At 47.5% G+C, this 19,128-nt stretch overlaps 1 protein-coding gene across 4 annotated transcripts in view; it reads left to right on the top strand.

Annotated features, from left to right (window-relative positions):
- The window catches only part of LOC120514561 (catenin alpha-3-like), a 2,459,329-nt gene that overhangs the window by 1,378,782 nt on the left and 1,061,419 nt on the right, over positions 1-19,128 (top strand). For all 4 annotated transcript variants that reach the window (XM_039735001.1, XM_039735009.1, XM_039735017.1 and 1 more), the window contains exon 8: positions 15,697-15,777. In XM_039735001.1, coding sequence (XP_039590935.1) covers positions 15,697-15,777 — 81 coding nt within the window. The remainder of the gene's footprint in view (positions 1-15,696; positions 15,778-19,128) is intronic.

The raw sequence follows: 19,128 nt of genomic DNA, 5'->3' as shown, positions 1-19,128 counted from the left end.
GCGGGGTTGTTTGTGTGCCCTTAGCAATCCCTGGCGGATAAACATACGGGAGAGCTTCTTATTAATGGACATATGATAACAGCGCTGTTTGATTCCGGCAGTAGCGTGTCTGTCGTTGCTCGCCGTTTTGTTCTACCGCAACAATGGATTAAGAAAAGACCAGTCTAAAATGTATACGGGAGATATCCGCTCGTACAATACCGCCCGGTGTTACGTATGTCTCGGAGGAACCCTTGACTTACGTGCGGTACACCGGATCCTCCGTTTCCGTAATCCTCGGGCGGACTGGTCTGACAGTAACCGCGGTAGTTTAGAAAGCATTCCCCGAAAAGCTTTTGGCCTCGTTATAGATGATAAAGATTCATCTCAAGCTGCTTCCACACCGTGTAATCAGCCGACAGGGAGTGGGGCGGTGGGCCAAGAGAGTGACGAAGACTCCCGGACCGTCGCGGGCTACTACGTCATCCACTAGCGCCCGGCAGCGAGGAGGATTCTCCGCCCTTGAGGTCAGACCGGACCCGCTCTCTGAGTTGCACTTTCAGTTTAGAGCGACCCGGCTTCTTTCAAGAGAACAGTGGAATGGCGACTCTCTGAAGCACATAAAGAATGCAGTGGTTCTCGTTAACGGCCAACGCGCATTTGCCCATGCCACAGGGACCTCACTTTGTCATGATAATGAATTATTGTATCGGGTTGCTGAACATGAGGGAAGGTCCGGAAGTTGTTGCTAGTCCAGCGGACCTACGGCGGCAGGTTTGCGAGTTAGCACACTCTCACCTTCTTGGAGGCCATCTCGGCTCCGATAAAACATTAGAGCGCATTAAGCTCCGTTTTTTTTGGCCGGGGATTAATGAGGAGGTTAGCGCTTTTGCATTTCCTGTCCGGAGTGTCAACTGCGGCAAATTCCTAGGAAGGACCGTGCTCCTCTGATTCCCCTTCCCCTTATTGGCGTTCCTTTGACAGGATTGGGGTGGATATAGTAGGACCCTGGAGCCCTCAGCCGAGGATATAAATATATACTCGTCCTCGTGGATTATGCAACCCGATTCCCTGAAGCCGTTCCATTGCTCGGCTACCACTAAAAATATTGCACGGGAACTAGTAGGAGTCTTTTCACGGTGGGCATTCCTAGAAGTCCTGACGGACCAAGGAACGCCTTTCACCTCGGAAGCGTTCAAGGAGACTGCCAAGTTACTGAAAATAAAGCATTTAAAACCTCGGTGTATCATCCTCAAACCGATGGGCTAGTGGAGAGATTCAATCAAACTCTCAAGCAAATGCTACGTAAGGTAGTCAGCAAGGATGGGAGGAATTGGGACCAACTCCTCCCCTTGTCCTCTTTGCCTACGGAAGTTCCTCAAGCCTCTACGGGGTTCTCTCCCTTTGAATTACTATACGGAAGACAGCCCGGGGCTTATTAGATATTTTAAAGAGGGCTGGGAAGGGGAGGCACAGCCCTCCACTAATATTTTGGAGTATATCGCCCAATTGCGCGATAGATTTGATGCAATAAGACCTATACTAAAAAGTCATATCGAGGAGGCACAATCAGCACAGGCCGCCTGTATGACCGTGTACGACTCTCCGGGAGTTCCAACCGGGGATCGCGTCATGGTATTGGTTCCTACTTCACACTCTAAACTGCTCGCACATTGGCTAGGCCCCTCTGAAATTAAGGGGAGGAAGGGATTGGTGACTATTTGGTGAAACAGCCCAATGCGCGACCAGCTGGCGAATATATCATGTAAACCTGCTGAAACCGTGGAAGGAGAGGGATCCCGATCCCTCCTCCGGACAGCCCTGCTCTCTCTTGCGAAGTAAGTGCCCTTAATTTGGCGAACAGCTATCTCCCAGACAGAGACAGGAGCTCGAAGCAGCTATCCGCTCGGTCCCAGAGGTGGTAAGTGAACAGCCAGGTCGGACCTCTCTGATTGCGCGACATATTGACTGACCGGGGTGATCGTCCGTGGCGACCCTACAGACTCCCGGAGGCAAAGAAAGTAGAAGTGGAACTGGAAATCAAGCGAATGCTGGCACTAGGAGTGATCGAGGAAAGTAGTAGTCCCTGGTCCAGTCCCATCGTCTTGATTGCTAAGCCTGGCGGCAGTTGGAGGTTTTGCAATGACTTCCGTCGGCTCAACCAAGTTTCCGATTTGATGCTTATCCCATGCCTCGCGTGGGCGACCTCCTCGAGAGACTGGGACCAGCCAAATTCTTGACTACACTTGACATGACAAAGGGGTACTGGCAGGTTCCTTTAGCGAGTCCGAAGGAAAAACGCGTTTAGCACTCCTAGCGGACACTGGCAGTATCGTGTCCTTCCATTCGGGTTACAGGCGCCTGCGACTTTTCAGCGTCTGGTGGACAAAGTGCTCCGGCCCCATAACTTCGTTCTGTGCTGCCTATCTGGATGGCGTTGTCATCTATTCCAGCACCTGGAAGGAGCACATACAGCAGGTCACAGCAGTATTACGGACATTGGGAGAGGCGGGCTCGCATCAACCCCAAGAAATGTTTCTTGGGTTGAGAGCCAAATATTTGGGCTACCTAGTGGGCGGGGTACTGTGAGGCCACAGTGTTCCAAGTTGCAAGCCATAATGGCCTGGCCCGTCCAAAACCAAGCGGCAAGTCCAATCCTTTCTCGGTTTGGCGGGTACTACCGCCGGTTTGTGCCTCGTTCTCGAGAGCGGCGCCCTTGACCGACTTGACAAAGAAAAGAGCTCCTAATACGGTGGTATGGTCTGATAAAGCGGGGGCTGCATTCAGTGACTTAAAAAGGGCTCTGACTTCAGCACCTATCTTAATCTCCCCTAACTTCTCTCTCCTTTTGTCCTCCAGGCGGACGCGGACACAGGCTTGGGAGCCGTGTTGAGCCAAAGCGTCGGCGGTGTTGAACACCCGTTATGTACCTGAGCGGAAACTGTTGGACGGGAGACCAGGTGCGGCGGTGGAGAAGAGGCTCTGGCGATCAAATGGGCGGTGACTCAGCTGCGGTACTACCTCTTGGGTTGCGTGTTCACTCTGGTGACGGATCATGCGCCTCTGAAGTGGATGGCCCTTCACAGGGAGTCGAATCCACGGGTCACGAGGTGGTTTCTTGACCTGCAGCAGTACAAATATACGCTCGTTCATCGACAGGGGTCCCTTCATGCCAGCGCCGATGCCCTCTCCGGGCCCACGACCTCTCGGTGCAGGTCGCCCGACCCGGCGGGTCTGGGCTGAGGGGAGTCTTGTCACCTGCGTGTGCATGGGAAGCAGCTGAAGGGCTTAGACAATACTGTTTATACATCTGCCCAGGGGCGGGTGCGCTGGCGCTCTTTCTGAGTTCTCTGCAGGTCTTACCGGAAATCCCACCAGGAGCCGCCATTTCCAGGAAGGACACATCACCTCGGTTCCGGCCCCAAGAATGAGGTCACTTCGGTTCCGGCCCCAAGGATGATGTCACTTCCAGTTCGGCCCAGAGGGCGACATCATTTCCGCCCTCTGTGCTATAAAGCTCACTGCCTTTGCTTAGGCAGGCAGTTCTGTTTTGGACTCTGTTGTGTAAACAACTGTTTTAAAAATGCCTCAAATACTATTGCAGCCAGGAAACCGCATTAAGCGGGTGGCTGCCCCAAACCTTTCCACGCCTCTGGTCTCCAGTTCTTACAATATATATATATATATATATATATATTTGAGATGCTTCTAAGAGGAACCTTTTTAAAATCCCTCTTCAAGGTCAAATTCCATACATGTACATCTTTGAAAACATTCCATAGTCCACCTTCATCGCCTGAAAAGGGTTGCTGGTATAATCCCTTTCTAAACTAGGTATAGTCCATTAGTTCTGAGTTGGCTTCTCCTATCTATAGAAAAAGACATTGCATTCAGATTAGACTACTAAGATGTCATCAATGACTTTTCCAATCGGAAGGCAAGAAAAGTGGATTTTCATCTTTGAACCTGGAAACCGGTAAGAGATTTCATGATGATGCCTCTACATTAATTTCACACTTCCTGTTGAAAAACTGAAACTCACATATTATTTGTAGGCCATAAATATGTTAGAATATTAATGCACAAAAACATGTATTGCTAATGATAGCCGGCGGACATGACATCAACGTGAGTTACGACTATGACATCCTGCATATCGTGACTTAGAGTATACTTGCAATTTGGGTGCTTTTCTAGAAGGGGCCCTGCTAATTTCCACATGACACCGCATCGCATTTCACACTGTCGTGATATTGTCATGAGTTTTTTAATAGATTATATCATGTGGGCGGCACGGTGGCGCAGTGGTAGCGCTGCTGCCTCGCAGTTAGGAGACCTGGGTTCGCTTCCCGGGTCCTCCCTGCGTGGAGTTTGCATGTTCTCCCCGTGTCTGCGTGGGTTTCCTCCCACAGTCCAAAGACATGCAGGTTAGTTGGATTGGTGATTCTAAATTGGCCCTAGTGTGTGCTTAATGTGTGGGTGTGTTTGTGTGTGTCCTGCGGTGGGTTGGCACCCTGCCCAGGATTGGTTCCTGCCTTGTGCCCTGTGTTGGCTGGGATTGGCTCCAGCAGACCCCCGTGACCCTGTGTTCAGATTCAGCGGGTTGGGAAATGGATGGCATTTTGTTAAAGTCTGTGTGTTATCTTGCAAACATTTAGCTGAATACTGTAATGAGAAAACCCGGTGTATGTTAACATTATTTTTATTAAATTCATGCTCAAGTTTATACAGTCCACACATACCAGTAACAGCATTTGACATAACTGGCCCCACGTGGGGTTGGTCAGCTCTAAGCCATGCACACCCCTAAAGCTGCCACTGCGGTCTTCTATTTATCCTCAACCCTCTTAAATTGTGATAGCATATATCAGTTGATTAAACACATATACAATGTAGATAGTTTTAAGGATACTTCCACTACCATACAAAAGCATAAATAATAAATTATGTTAACTTATATTAGGCCTTTTTAGTGAAATGCAGCCACATTTATTTATTTCTTTACGCTCAGCACCTTTATCTGTACACATCACACTGTGTCAAGACTCTCCACTTCACACCTCCAGCCACAGTCCCCTAAATGACGTCACAGGGTCCTGTGGCTGGAGCCTCCTCAGAGGAGTCTGCGGCTGGAGATCTGCAGCCAGACGCTCCTTGATTGATTTGTAATGCCATTCTACATGGTGTTATAGAAATAATCTGAATATTTCTCAAAGAGTAACCTAAAGAAGATATTGATAAGATCAGTATGGATTAATTGACCAGCATACTAGCCATACTTCAGGGACGTCAACAAGGTAAAGGCAGATTTTGAATTCAGACAGCCAGAAAAACACATTTGGTGCATTTTTTTCCTTTGTTTGCCTCAGTTGCCATTTTTTCAAAATGTTAGAGTTTATAAGATAATGTCAGTTTGTGTGCACATCAAATATTTTTGCCTATGGGGTTTTAGTTGTACTGCTAAGCGGCTGGTTAAAGTGAATTGTAGCAGCATGGTGGTTTCCTTGTCACTTGGCCCCATTGCACCTGCTTACAACTGTTAAATGCATAACTGGGCCTGTTTGTTTATCTCTCCTCGTGGTTGTGCACACCTCATATAATTCACTCCCACTAAGAGGTTTAATTTCACAGAGGATATTTGTCTGCTCACTCACAAAGAAGTTCCTTTATTCCCTGCCCATAACAAGATGACAAAGTAATAGCATCATAAAGAAAAAATTTGAGTATAAAGAGAGGGTCTGATGTGAAGCCAATGTGGTATGGATGCAAAAAGCAGACTTTGGGGGGCAAGCTTATGTAGAAATCAGGAGAAGCTGAAAGTCACTAATACCGGCTGTATACCACCAAAAAGAAGCACCTTCATTGTGTAGGTGTGCATCTTATCCAGCTCAGAGTTTCATAACAGTGGCACACTACAGATGATGGTAGCCCATCGGAGATCATACTCACACACACATGCCTATACTGTTCCAATTTTGAGTTAACAGTTAACCTAACCTGCACTTTTTGGAGATGTGCTTATTTTTTAGTTTAATTTGTTTAACCACAGTACTGTATGTAATTCTATTTGAGGTTCACAAATCAGAAATTTGAGTTCTTCATCTTCAAATATGATATTACCTTTGTAACAGATATAAATGTAAATCAAATTTTTTCTAGTTGTACTGGGCATGGTTTGCAACCACTGTCCTAGTTAGAACCTTATTCATCCCTGGGAGCAAATGTACCTTTTTTGCAGAAGTTCATTATGAACACACACACACGAATAATAAAAAAGGAAGAAAATTTAAAAAAAAAGAAAGAAAACATCTGACTTGGCAGTCCCAGTCTCAATGAGGCATTATACAGGTGTATTGATGTTAGTATAAGGGAGTCCCAAACATATTTCTTGACACAATTCTGCTGAAAGATTCGTTGACTGAAAGTCCTTAGTGTTAGTGTGTTACAAAGAGAAGACGTGCAGCATTGTTCATAATGGCACTCAGTTTGTTTTAATTCTCTCCTTCATTACGACCTCCAGGGGGTCCAGAGTGTGTCCCATAATTGGGCCTGCCTTTTTAATCAGCTTGTTAATTTTGTGGGCCTCTCTTCAAGTGATGTTACCACAAGATAGAAAACTGCGCTGACAATCACAGAGTTATAGAAGAAGTGAAGAATGTCACTTCCCACATAAAAGGAACACATAAAAGGTCCTTATTTCTTTCTCAGTTTACCTTGTAATTTGACTCTCCATCAAGATCTTGTAGCACACGTGCGTGACAGTATCTATCTATCTATCTATCTATCTATTGTAATAACAAGAAAACAACAAAGATTTGGGGATCCACCCCGTATATTGTAAGGTAAACAAGCAAAGTTAGCGAGGAAGCACAAAAGACTGAGTCCAAATAGAACTGAATGGGGAGGAAAGACTGGGCTTTTATAGGTGGTGTGCAGGAAGAGGTGGGTAGTGGAAAAAGTGCCGGAAGTGAGGTCAGTAGAAGAGTGTGGTCTGGGCAGGAAGTTGATGTTGGGTTAGCTGGGTTTCCCTTCTGATTATCTGTAGAAGAGAGAAAAAGAGGTTAGTACACTGCATCAATCCCCGAGCTGACATCTTACCCTCAGTCAAGCCCTTTGACTGCCTCCTATGCATACGTGTGACACTATCTATCTATCTATTGTCAGGGATGCCAGGGGCAACGACCCGGCCGGGACGCCGTGAGGGACCAGAAGAGGGTCAAGGCCCACCCTGGATTATGTGGGGGCCGCCTTCCTGGTTGCTCTGGGGGCCACGGGTTGAGGGCATGGAAGCCCCACCCTGTAGGGGCCCGTGGTCACCGCCTGGAGGTGCCCCAATGCTTTGGGGACCTGTTGCCTCAGCACTTCTGCCACACCAGGAAGTGCTGGGGAAGACTTAGAAGGTTACCGGAGAGCTGCGGGAGGACAGCGGCACCGGCCACGCTGGGGCGTGGCCAAGAGGGGAATGCCAGGAACCACCTGGAGCTCATCCGGGAGAGTATAAAAGGGGCCGTCTCCCTTCATTCAAGGCTAGAGTCGGGTGGAAGAAGGACGAGGCAAGAGAGGAGAGTGGAGGCAGCCCGAGAAGAAGGCATTTGTGGCCAGGACTGTATATTGGGGTTTGTGAGTGTGCATTGGACTGGGTCTGAGTGACCATTATTGTAAATATTGTATATATAATAAACGTGTGGAGGTGATTAAGAGCATGTCCCCCTGGTTGTATCTGGGTCGGCTTCACACTATCTATCTAATAACTACATCCTTTTTAAAGCAACCCTAGAAAGAATGGATTAGCTGCCCTATGCATGTTTGCTGTAGTCTTTCTGATGTCTTCCAGTGGTGCAGTTCTTGTATTTGCTATCTTTTCTTTAATTTTTTCATGAGACTTTTTGTCATTTATAGTGTAATAGCCATCCCCCGTAGCTTCGCCCATGGAGTAGTGAAACAGGACTGTGAGGAGGGGCCTGCCCAGCTCTCTACTCCTGACATCACTCTTCACCTTCCCCTCAGCCTGTAGCCTCTGTCTCGGATTAGGGCAAATATATCTCTCCTGCAAGCGAACTGTAATTCTTAGCGCAATGAGAGAAGTCGCAAAATCAACTGGAATGCTCAAGCAAATTATAGAAAAAAACATTTAAATCTGTTAAGTAGTTCTCTTGTTTGCCAACTAAGCAGAGTTAAGGTTACTCCCCAAGGCAGACGCGTGAGTGAGGAGAGCAACACCCCCCATCCTCCCCGCAGCCCGCTGAGTCTCTCTTGGATTTGCGCTGACTGTATGGTGGCACAGCAGGAGCTCACAGCGGCCTCTCCGGACCGAAATAGTGTTTTTATGTAGTAACTGTCATTTTGTATTTTTTTTCCACTGCTACCGATATTCATATAAAAACATAATGACTGATCTGCGGGATAAACTGTGCTACCTCGATCTGCTCCAAGGCCAATGGCTGAGGAAGAGGCACACGGAAGCGGTGTACGAGGAACCCGAAACACGGGAAGCGAGCGGGAGTCTGTGCTAGGCTAAAAGCTAACCCCAGCAGGCCGGCGCTCCCGTCCATATTACTTTCTAATGTCTGCTCCCTGGACAAGAAATTGGACTACATTCGACTCCAGAGAACTACCCAGCATGAGTTTAGAGACTGTTGTGTCTTTGTTTTCACAAAGACGTGGCTCAATAATAGAGTTCCGGATACCGCCATTCAGCTAGATGGGCTAGCCGCATTTCGAGCTGACAGAAATGCTTTTTCTGAAATGCGGTGGTGAACTGTGTGTTTATATTAACACGGAATGGTGCAGTAACTCTGTGCTTGTTTCTAGCTACTGCTCACCGCTAATGGAGTTTGTGATTGTTAAATGTAGACCTTTTTATTTGCCTCGGGAATTCACCACCATCCACATAATCGGAGTTTACATACCTCCCAGCGCTAATGCTAAGGAAGCGCTCTGGGAACTGTACAGCGCCATCACAGACATACAGAATACACACCCGGATGGACTGGTTATTGTCGCTAGAGATTTCAATCATGCAAATCTCAAGTCAGTGCTCCCTAAATTCCATCAGTTTGTGGACTTTGCAATGATAGGGACGAACACGCTGGATCTTATTTATACAAACATTCCTGCCACATACCGGGCAGAGCTTTGCCCCAACCTCGGAAACCCAGATCACATCTCTGTCATGTTAATTCCAACATACAGACCTTTCGTCAGACGCACCAAACCGGTTCTGAAGCTGGTGAGAACCTGGCCAGCAGAAGCCATCTCTGCTCTTCAGGACTATCTTGAGTGCACTGACTGAGAGATGTTCAGAAAGGCTGCAACCATCAGAGACTGTATCAACTTGGAGGAGTACACACCATCAGTGATCAACTACATCTATAAGTGCATTGATGACGTTACTGTCTCCAAGTACATCACTGCACGCCCCAACCAGTGGATTACAAAGGAAGTGCGTGTGCTACTGAGGACCCGGGATTCTGCCATCAAGGAAGGTGACATGAGAGCAGCTAGGGCCAAACTATCCCGCACCTTTAGAGCGGCAAAGCGCGCACATGCCCAGAGAATCCAGGGACTTTTTCTATATGAAAAAGACGCATGGAGCATGTGGAAAAGCATCCAGGCTATCACTATTACAGGACAACACGACCCACCTGTGACAGTGATGCTTCCCTTCCAGATGTGCTGAATAAATTCTATGCACAGTTTAAAGCACAGAACAACGTGGTGATGAGGAAGACCACCTCTCCTCCTAGCGACCAAGCATTAAATCTGACTGTGGCCGATGTGAGAAATACTCTACGAAGAGTCAGCCCACGGAAGGCTGCAGGACCAGACAATATTCCTGGCAGAGTACTAAGGGAACGTGCAGACCAGCTGCCAGATGTTTTTACTGACATCTTCAACATCTCCCTGAGCACCGCCATTCTTCCAACCTGCTTCAAAACCACCGGCATAGTTCCTGTGCCAAAAAAGTCAGTGTCCAATCTCAATGACTACCGTCCCATTGCACTCACTCCCATTATCATGAACTGCTTCAAGAAGCTTGTCATGAGGCACATCAAAACCCTTCTGCCCCCCTCACTGCCCCCCCTGCAGTTTGCTTATCATCAGAACCCTTCAACAGATGATGCAATAGCCACCACTCTCCATCTGGCTCTCGTTCATCTGGACAATAAGGACACATACGTTCGAATGCTGTTTATCGACTTCAGCTCAGCATTCCTCAGCAGCTGACGTAAAAGCTGAGCCTGCTGGGACTGAACACCTCCCTCTGTAACTGGATTCTGGACTTCCTGACTGAGAGAACTCAGTCAGTCAGAATTGGAAACAACATCTCCAAAACTACCACACTGAGCATTGGAGCCCCTCAAGGCTGTGTGCTCAGTCCATTATTGTTCACACTGCTGACTTATGACTGTGCAGCAATGCACAGCTCTAATCACAATATAAAATTCACCGATGACACGACTGTGGTGGGTCTCATGAGCAACAACAATGAGTCAGCATACAGAGAGGAGGTGCAGCAGTTAACAGACTGGTGTAAAGCCAATAACCTGTCTCTGAATAGATAAAACAAACAAGATGATTGCTGACTTTAGGAAGACTAAGAGTGACCATCTGCCACTGAACATTGATGGCTTAACTGTGGAGTTCATCAATAACACCAAATTCCTGGGTGTCTGCCTGGCAGAGACACTCACCTGGTCCTAAAACACCAGCTCTTTAGCCAAGAAAGCCCAGCAGCGGCTCTACTTCCTGCGTAGGCTGAGAAAAGCCCACCTTCCACCAGCTATTCTAACAACATTCTACAGAAGAACCATAGAGAGCATCATGAGCAACTGCATCAGTTTCTGGTTTGCAAATTGCATGGTCAGGGATCGTTAAGCCCTACAACAGATAGTGAAGAGAGCTGAGAAGATTATCGGTGTCTCTCTTACTTACTTCATGGACATTTACATCATACGCTGCATCCGCAAAGCCACCAGCATTGTGAATGACTTAACACACCCTTCACACTCATTGTTTATACTCCTGCCATTGGAAAAAAGGTACCGAAGCATTTGGGCCCTTACCACCAGAATGTGTAACAGTTTTTTCCCTGAAGCAGTCAGATTCCTGAACACTCATGGACCGGTCTGATATCTGATATATGTGTTCTGCTCTGCAATGTTGCACATGTTTGCACATTTGACTCACATGCACCTTGTTATATATAGTTTGTCTTTATGTTATGTCTCGCGGATTCTTCGTTGTAGCACCATGATCCTGGAGGAACGTTGTTTTGTTTCACTGTATGCTGTACTACTGTATATGGATGAAATGACAATTAATACTCTTGAATCTTGAATCTAAATCAGTACTGCAAGCAAACTATGATACTTAGCGCGATTAGAAAGTCGCAAAATCAATGGAATGTTCAAGCGAATAACTGAAAAAAACCCAATCTAAATCCGTTAAGTAGTTCTCTCATGAAAAGTAGACAGACATACAAATGGGTCTAAAAAACTATAAGAAATTTCACGCTTGGACCACAAAATTTTTAAAACTGTTTCTTAGCAAGCTTCTATGGGCCAAGGGTAATCTACATTCCAATTTTCAAGTCCCAAGTCCTCATGGTTCGGGAGATTTCGTGATGATTGAGTCAGTGGTATTTGGCTATATATATATATATATATATATATATATATATATATATATATATATATATATATGTATATATATATATATATATATATATATATATATTGTAAAAGCTATATAGCGCCCGACCCGCTGAGACCACGCAGAGGCAGCGTGTACAAAACACACAGGCTTTTATTTTTCTTCAGCTGTGTGACCGTCTTCCCCGTGCCACACAGCCCAAACACAGTCTCACAAGCACAAAGCACACAAAACTCACTTCTCCACCTTCTCTTCCACCACTCCTGCGCAAGCGTAGTCCTCCTCCTCCCAACCCTGGCTCTCTGAGTGGTGGTGGCTGGGGCCTTTATAGCCCACCGCGAAACATTCCAGGTGATTAACCACCTGGTCCTAATTGAACTTCGGGTGGGGCTGAAAACTCGTCCAGCCAGGCTGTGGGAAGCAGGCAGCTCCCCTAGCGGCCATGCTGGGCCCCAACCAAGCTGTGGAGGACTCCATCTCCCATGGAGCCCTGCGGGGGTTGGGGAATCATCGTCGGCCAGGAGGCTGCCACCAAGCGTCCGGGGAGGTATTGGACTGCCCATGGCGACTCCCGGAACAGAAGCAGCAGGGGCGTCCCTGCCGGGCATGGGACCCGGCTGTCCGTCACACTTCCCCACCCTCAGATGAGGCTTGTGGGGGTCATCGGCCTGCCCGAGCCGGTCCTCTCCAGGACAGGAGTCAGCATCCTTGGCTTCATGGCTGCGCCCTGTAAAAACATAATGAACAGGTCTGGGGGTGCTGCCCCGACGTCCCTGCCACTCGGACGTCCTCCTTGGACAACCCCTCCAGACATGACCAGCGTGACCACAGGAATAACACAACCGACCCCCTCCAGCTCGACCCTTGCGGGAGCGGAAGCAGGCAGGAAACTCCTGCCCCTTGCCCCTCGGGGAGGGCTTGTGAGGTGTTAAGCCCCTCCGCAGTGTAGCCCTCCCGTACTGTCGCACTGGCGGGCTTACGCTGCACCTTGTCAGGAGTCCCCGACCTCTTTGTCCGGGTCCTCCTCTTCCTCTGGGGTGCAGTGACGGTCTGGGTCCCCTTATGGGAAGAAGGGAGACCCTGTGCCGCCTGCACCCCTTTAGGCGACCGAGACCGGTGCAGGCAGAGGGACAGGGTTGTTTGGCAGCCAACATCCACCAGCTGCCTCTCCACGTTCCTCTGCCACCGTGTCGGTCCACACGGGCGTCTTGTGTAGTGGGCGGGGCGACCTGGCAAGCAGCACTGATCATATCCGCAGCCGTTGCGCTCCGCCCCCTTTCCTCTACGGCCCAGGCTTCACCTACCTGAACCGCTGTGTCCTGCCGGCAGGAGGTTGACGCCCCGTCTCTCCAGCCATTTAACAGCGGCCGCCATCGGGGCGCCGATCTTCCATTCCAAGTCCTCCTTCGTCTCCTGCAGGACCTGAAAAACCTTAACTAAGGACTGCAGAGGAAGGAGAACATGTTTCAACTCCTCTACAGCCCAAGAAAAGTTAATGCGTTGGTCGGCTGGACTTGAAGTCCCCTTGTTTCCTCCCACCGACCGCGAGCCAACAAGACCCTGCGGACCCTCCGCGGTCCGTTTAGGAGTCCGAGAGGCTCGGGAGAAGGTCCGTCACCCCGCCTGCGAACTGTCCTCGGCGGCGGCTGACACACTCCCCTTTACCTGTTTCGGAGAGGAGCTCCTGCTCCTCTAGCTGAGTCACCGCATCGGGAAACTCCTCCGGGTTCTCCTCCTCCGGCTGACTGGCGGCCCAAAGGAAGACACAGCCCAGCCTCGCTCTCCCCGTCGCTCTCTGCGCCGTCACGCCACGAACAGAGGCCATCTGCCCACCAACAGGTGGTTCGTCCCTCGGGGTCCAGGAGGTAGGCTGACGCAACCGCGGAAAACCCTTCCGTGGCCCTTCCCTCTTGAGCCCGTCACCTACCTCCGGTTGTGACCCGTGGAAGCGGGCGGCATGCCGGCGTCTGGAGGCTGGCTTCTGTGTCCGCCCGGCTTTCTTTTTCCCCATGGCGCGGTGCCTGTAGGTGGGTTTTTGCGGCCTCAGTTGCGCTGTGCTGTGCTGTGCTGCGCTGGCTGGCTTGCTTGCAGCTGCGAGCGCGTTCTCTCAGCGCTGTGCTGCGCGTGTCCGCCGGCAAGTCGTGCAGGCGCGTGCCTCGCGCGGCCCTCGGTGGCGCTCTCGTCGGGGCGTGCCCTGCTGCAGTCAAAGGCGCTCTCAGCGCTGTACTCACAATAGAGCACGCTCTCTGCCTCGGGGCGCGCTTCGGCACTGCGATGCGGTGTGCGCTCCTGCGCTGAGCTACGTGCCCCAGGTGTTGTGCGGGCCGTTACACACAATTTTATGCAGGTCCCGGTCCAAATGGGCGGCCGGAATCCTGCCGACTCGCCAGATGTAAAGGCGCTATATAGCGCCCGACCCGGCACAGACCACGCAGAGGCAACGTGTACAAAACACACAGGCTTTTATTTTTCTTCAGCTGTGTGACACGTCTTCCCCGTGCCACACAGCCCAAACACAGTCTCACAAGCACAAAGCACACAAAACTCACTTCTCCACCTTCTCTTCCACCACTCCTGCGCAAGCGTAGTCCTCCTCCTCCCAACCCTGGCTCTCTGAGTGGTGGTGGCTGGGGCCTTTTATAGCCCACCCGGAAGCATTCCAGGTGATTAACCACCTGGTCCTAATTGAACTTCCGGGTGGGGCTGGCTCGTCCAGCCAGGCTGTGGGAAGCAGGCAGCTCCCCCTAGCGGCCATGCTGGGCCCCAACCAAGCTGTGGAGGACTCCATCTCCCATGGAGCCCTGCGGGCGGTTGGGGAATCATCGTCGGCCAGGAGGCTGCCACCAAGCGTCCCGGGGAGGTATTGGACTGCCCATGGCGACTCCCCCGGAACAGAAGCAGCAGGGGCGTCCCTGCCGGGCATGGGACCCGGCTGTCCGTCACAATATATATTAGTAGAATAGATACCCATGTGATGACACTTGCTGTGGAAGACACTAATGACCTGACGATTCAATGATTGATTGTCTAGTTCTGTGATCATTTCTTTGTGGGCCATGGGCTTTGCTTGGTTTAAACTGCACTATATACAGTAAGTAAACCTTGTGCCTGAACTTTGTGAGGAGTGCTATGCAAGAGCAACGTAGTTTGTACTGTTGAATTGTATTTCCAAGGTGGCCATGACAGAATGGTAATCTGGCTCTGTGAAGTGGATTACTTGTATTCTGTTTTGTTTATTGTATTTACTCCAGTTTTTGACACCTATTACACTCCCAACCTACCTTGAAGCAGGTTTCTCTCTCAATTATCCTTTCCAAGATTTCTTCCATTTTTTTCCCTACAAGGTTTTTCCAGTGCCTGTTAAAGCCCATTGAAGCATTTTTTGTGTGATTTTGGGCAATACAAGGAATAAATTGTTGTTGTAAGGCTTGGTTGATTAATAAAAGTTCTCATTACAAAGAGTTCTGTGTTAAATAAAAGGGCACAAATATATAATGTAATGTAGTAAAATATAAAATACACCATAACTAATTGTAATGGGTTCCTTTTTAAATAAATTAATCATAAACCTCTGTATTTAGTGCATGCTATTTATATACTATAGTGCACTGTAAAATCAACAGCAAAAGAATGTCTGACAGCATACGAATAGTGCAGTGCAGCCATGACGTGGTGGACCTTTGTGTCTTCTATGGCTATCTAGCATTGTGGAGTAGTATGTCTGCACCAGTGTGGTTTAGGATTAAATAAACTCTAAAGTTTAAAAAGGGAAGAAAATCTTAATTATTATTCACTTTACAAGAACTGGGAGTGTGATATAGAAAGAGAATTTTATACTGATCAGGTGAGTTACCACGAAGGGGTTATAAAGAGTATAACTGATCGCGATATAAATCATTATTGAATTTTACAAATGAATACTGTAATGAAATGTGACCAGAGATGCAATTTCAAACTACTAGCCCATCTTAACCCCCCTAAACCCTAAGTAGTGTTAATCATGGCAGCTCCCTTATTAAGACATTCAAAAGAAGTAAGCCATGCTGTGTTCCTCTGTTTCAGGCCGGGCTGAGGGAGAGAAGCGATGCTTTAAATGAGGCAATTGAGAACATGTGCAAGAAGACAAGAGACCTCCGTAAACAGGTATGTCACATATACTTTTTTTTCCTTTTTTACCCTTCTATTTCATTTGTGTATCCATGGTAAGAAGTAAAAATACTGATAAACACTCCGGATTCTCCTGTATTCCTATAAATAAGTAGTCAGAAAATAGCTGCTCTTCTCTTTTTTGGCCTTTTCTCCTCCAGTCAATCACACTGAGTAAACCACCTAACCAATCGCACTTCCATTACTCGTCTAATCTCTCTGTTAACCTCTTTCCCCCTGTCTGCTGCTCTCCTTCTCCTTCTCTATCCACTTGCGTTTGATGATGAGATGTGACCTCATTGACAGCCGGTGTTTTCCCCAGTAGTTCTCATTATCCATGAATCTGCAAAATCATAGAAGTGAGTCATACAAAGCACAGAGTGGCACACTAACTCGAGATGAGAAGTAGGGCACTTCAGCCCATTTGCATGACCTACAACGTTGCCCCTGGCTTCATACTGGCAGTATGCTCTTGTGGATAAGGGCCAGAGCCTGAAAATGCAAGGACGCAGATTCATGCCATCTCCAGCAGAGTGAGTCGCTCTTCAGTAATGCCTCTTTCTAACAACTCAGAGTGACGGCAGCATGGCAGCTCAGTGAACAGCGATGTTTGTTCACAAGTTGTGGGCTCAAGTCCTTGGAGGCTCACTATCTATGTGAACTCTGCATGTTTTGTCTGCCTCCACATGACATTTGCATTGATTTGTTCTTTCTCTCACATCCCAAAGCTGTTCAGTGTTATGAAGATGTTTTGGCAATAATGTTATTTCAGAAAATTATTCTTAACTAGCTGTGTAAGCTCGGGCTCCTAGAAACTACTGAAATCTTCAGAAAAAAAACTAAAATGCAGAGTCGGCATTTTGTAGGGATAAAAAAAGGAGAAATGGAGGTACGGAGGTTAATTGAGAAGAAGGCTGGAGACGTGGAGAGCCGGTGTAGTGTGAGCGAGCGAGCATGTTCGGCAGTGAAGGCGGGCATCTAGAGAAGAGCCCTTAAAGAGGATTGTGTGGCCTACACTCAGCGGGCGGGAGGCAGAAAGAAGTGGCTGTGCCCGCTGAGCAGTTCTAAGAAGCTGGAGTTACCAGCAATGGTGAACGACTCGCTGTGTAAGGCAGTGGGAGTTAAGGCTTGTGAGAGAGAGCCTCAGTGTGAGCTGTTGAAGAACCCAAGTCTCTGTCCAGTAAAGTAGTCGTATGGAGTCAGGGGATGGAAGGCAACCAGATCAGGAGAAGGTCAGCTGCAGCTGCAGGTAGGGCGACTGCCATGTTGCAAAGCGCGTTGGAATAAGCAGGGGAGCCGCCAGTTAAAAGGAAGAAGTAAAAATTTTTTTGAAGCACTGCACTATAGACACGGTTTTGGTTTTGTTTTAATAAAAGCTCTTGCACACTTTACACCTTCCCCTTGCTTCATGTGTGATTTGTCCTCATCTGCCCAGTTCAAGAGTCTCCCAAAACTGGAAGAGGGAGAAAAGGAGCTGGATCTGCACCGTCACAGGTCTGTGCTTCAACAACAACAAAAAAACCTTGGACTGTTCCAGTGTGGTGCTGAGGTGTCACCTGTTGCACGGCTGCACTTGGGTCCAAATCCTGGTGGTTCATTGTGTGGTGGGTGTGGCAATGCGCAGTAATCAGCAATCTATCTGTCTCTCTCTGTGTCTCAGTAGTTATAACAACTCTTTGCATAAAGAAGTGTTTCCTGGCTTCACACCTAAACACATTTCCCCTTCATTTCATTTGGTGCCCTCAAGTAGGTCATTCATTCATTTCAATTTCAGTAAGTTGAAAGAATTCTGCTGAATCTACTTTATCAGTGCCACTTGGATTAGGTCCTCACAGAGTCTCTACTTCTCAAGACTAAACAGGGAAAGTTTAATCCTTCAAGTTTGTCACAGTATGACATGTTCTTTAGTACTGGAGTGGACTTGGTTTCTCTCTACCCTGCTTCAAGATCTGCTGTTTAATGACCAGTGGTCAGATTTAGAAAACTTGTGTACACGACTAGAGCGGCTCGCAATGTGAGTTCACAGCTTTCCATTCACTTCAATGGAGAACTTGTGTATGTTTACGGCAACTCTAACCCACATGCATACAACATTTCTAGAAGCTAGGCAATGATGACCCCCTTGATCAAGCAGGGAAATGCAGCCAAACCAGTTAAATGACCGCTCAGGAATATATTAACTCATATCATTGAGCTGATATTAAAATGTGCATTGACATGACAAACATAGTACACCTCAAATGTGATGCACAGACTGTACTTAATCTCCCTTTTAAACAGGGACGATTCTGCATATTTGAAGGACTACTTTTGTTTTTGTCAGTTTATATCATCTGCTTGTTGTCACTTCTCCAAACTACCTTTTCTTTCTAAAATCCTTGAAAAGATAGTTCACAACCAATTGATGGCCTTTCTGGAAAAACAAAATATATATATTTTTTTTTACTCATCTCCAGAGGGTCCAAAATGCTGCTGCTCGTCTTTTAACTGGCACTCGGAAATTTGAGCACATTTCCCCTGTTTTAGTTACACTTCACTGGTTGCCCGTTTCTTTTAGGATCCATTTTAAAATTCTTTTATTTGCTTTTAAAGCTCTTCATGGCCTTGCCCCACCCTATCTCTCTGAGCTCCTACAGCCTTATTCACCCACTCGCTCTCTCAGGTCAGCTGATCAGCTGCTCCTGAATGTACCAAGGACTAAGCATAAACTTAGAGGAGACCGTGCTTTTGCTGTAGCAGCTCCCAAGCTATGGAATGATTTGCCTCTAGAGATTAGACAGGCCTCTTCTCTGTCTGTTTTTAAATCTCTTTTAAAAACCCATCTCTTTACCCTGGCCTTTGATACATTGTGAGAAGTTCGTTTTAGCTCATTTTACTTTTGTTGTTTTTAGCTGATTTTATTCCATTTTATATTGTTTTATCGTAGGGCTGTTTTATTTATGTATTATACCATATTCTTATTTATGTGCAAAAATGTTGTGTTGTTTTACCTATCAACTATTTATTGTACAGCACTTTGGTCCTGTGTTGGTTGGTTTTAAAGTGCTTTATAAATAAAATTGGATTGGATTGGATTGGATTCTCAGCAAACTGACCAGCAGGTCTGGAATCTCTCAGCCAAGCTTCGCTCCACCATGCACACTGTGCTGGAAGACATTAACCAACCGATGAGGCAACACATTCAGTTTTCATATGGTGTGGGTGCACATAATATAATACTTATTTTTATGCTTAAATCCACAAAAAATTGAATTATAAATGAGAACCCAGAACTGCAAATAATACTCTAGATGTGGTCTCACTAGTGCATTATATAGTATGAGCATAACATAGATAGATAGATTGATA

Source organism: Polypterus senegalus, chromosome 1, assembly GCF_016835505.1.
Source record: "Polypterus senegalus isolate Bchr_013 chromosome 1, ASM1683550v1, whole genome shotgun sequence".
In the NCBI taxonomy this organism is placed as follows: domain Eukaryota; kingdom Metazoa; phylum Chordata; class Cladistia; order Polypteriformes; family Polypteridae; genus Polypterus; species Polypterus senegalus.
Note: the sequence above shows the minus strand (reverse complement) of the source record. Positions and strands in the feature narration are given on the sequence as shown.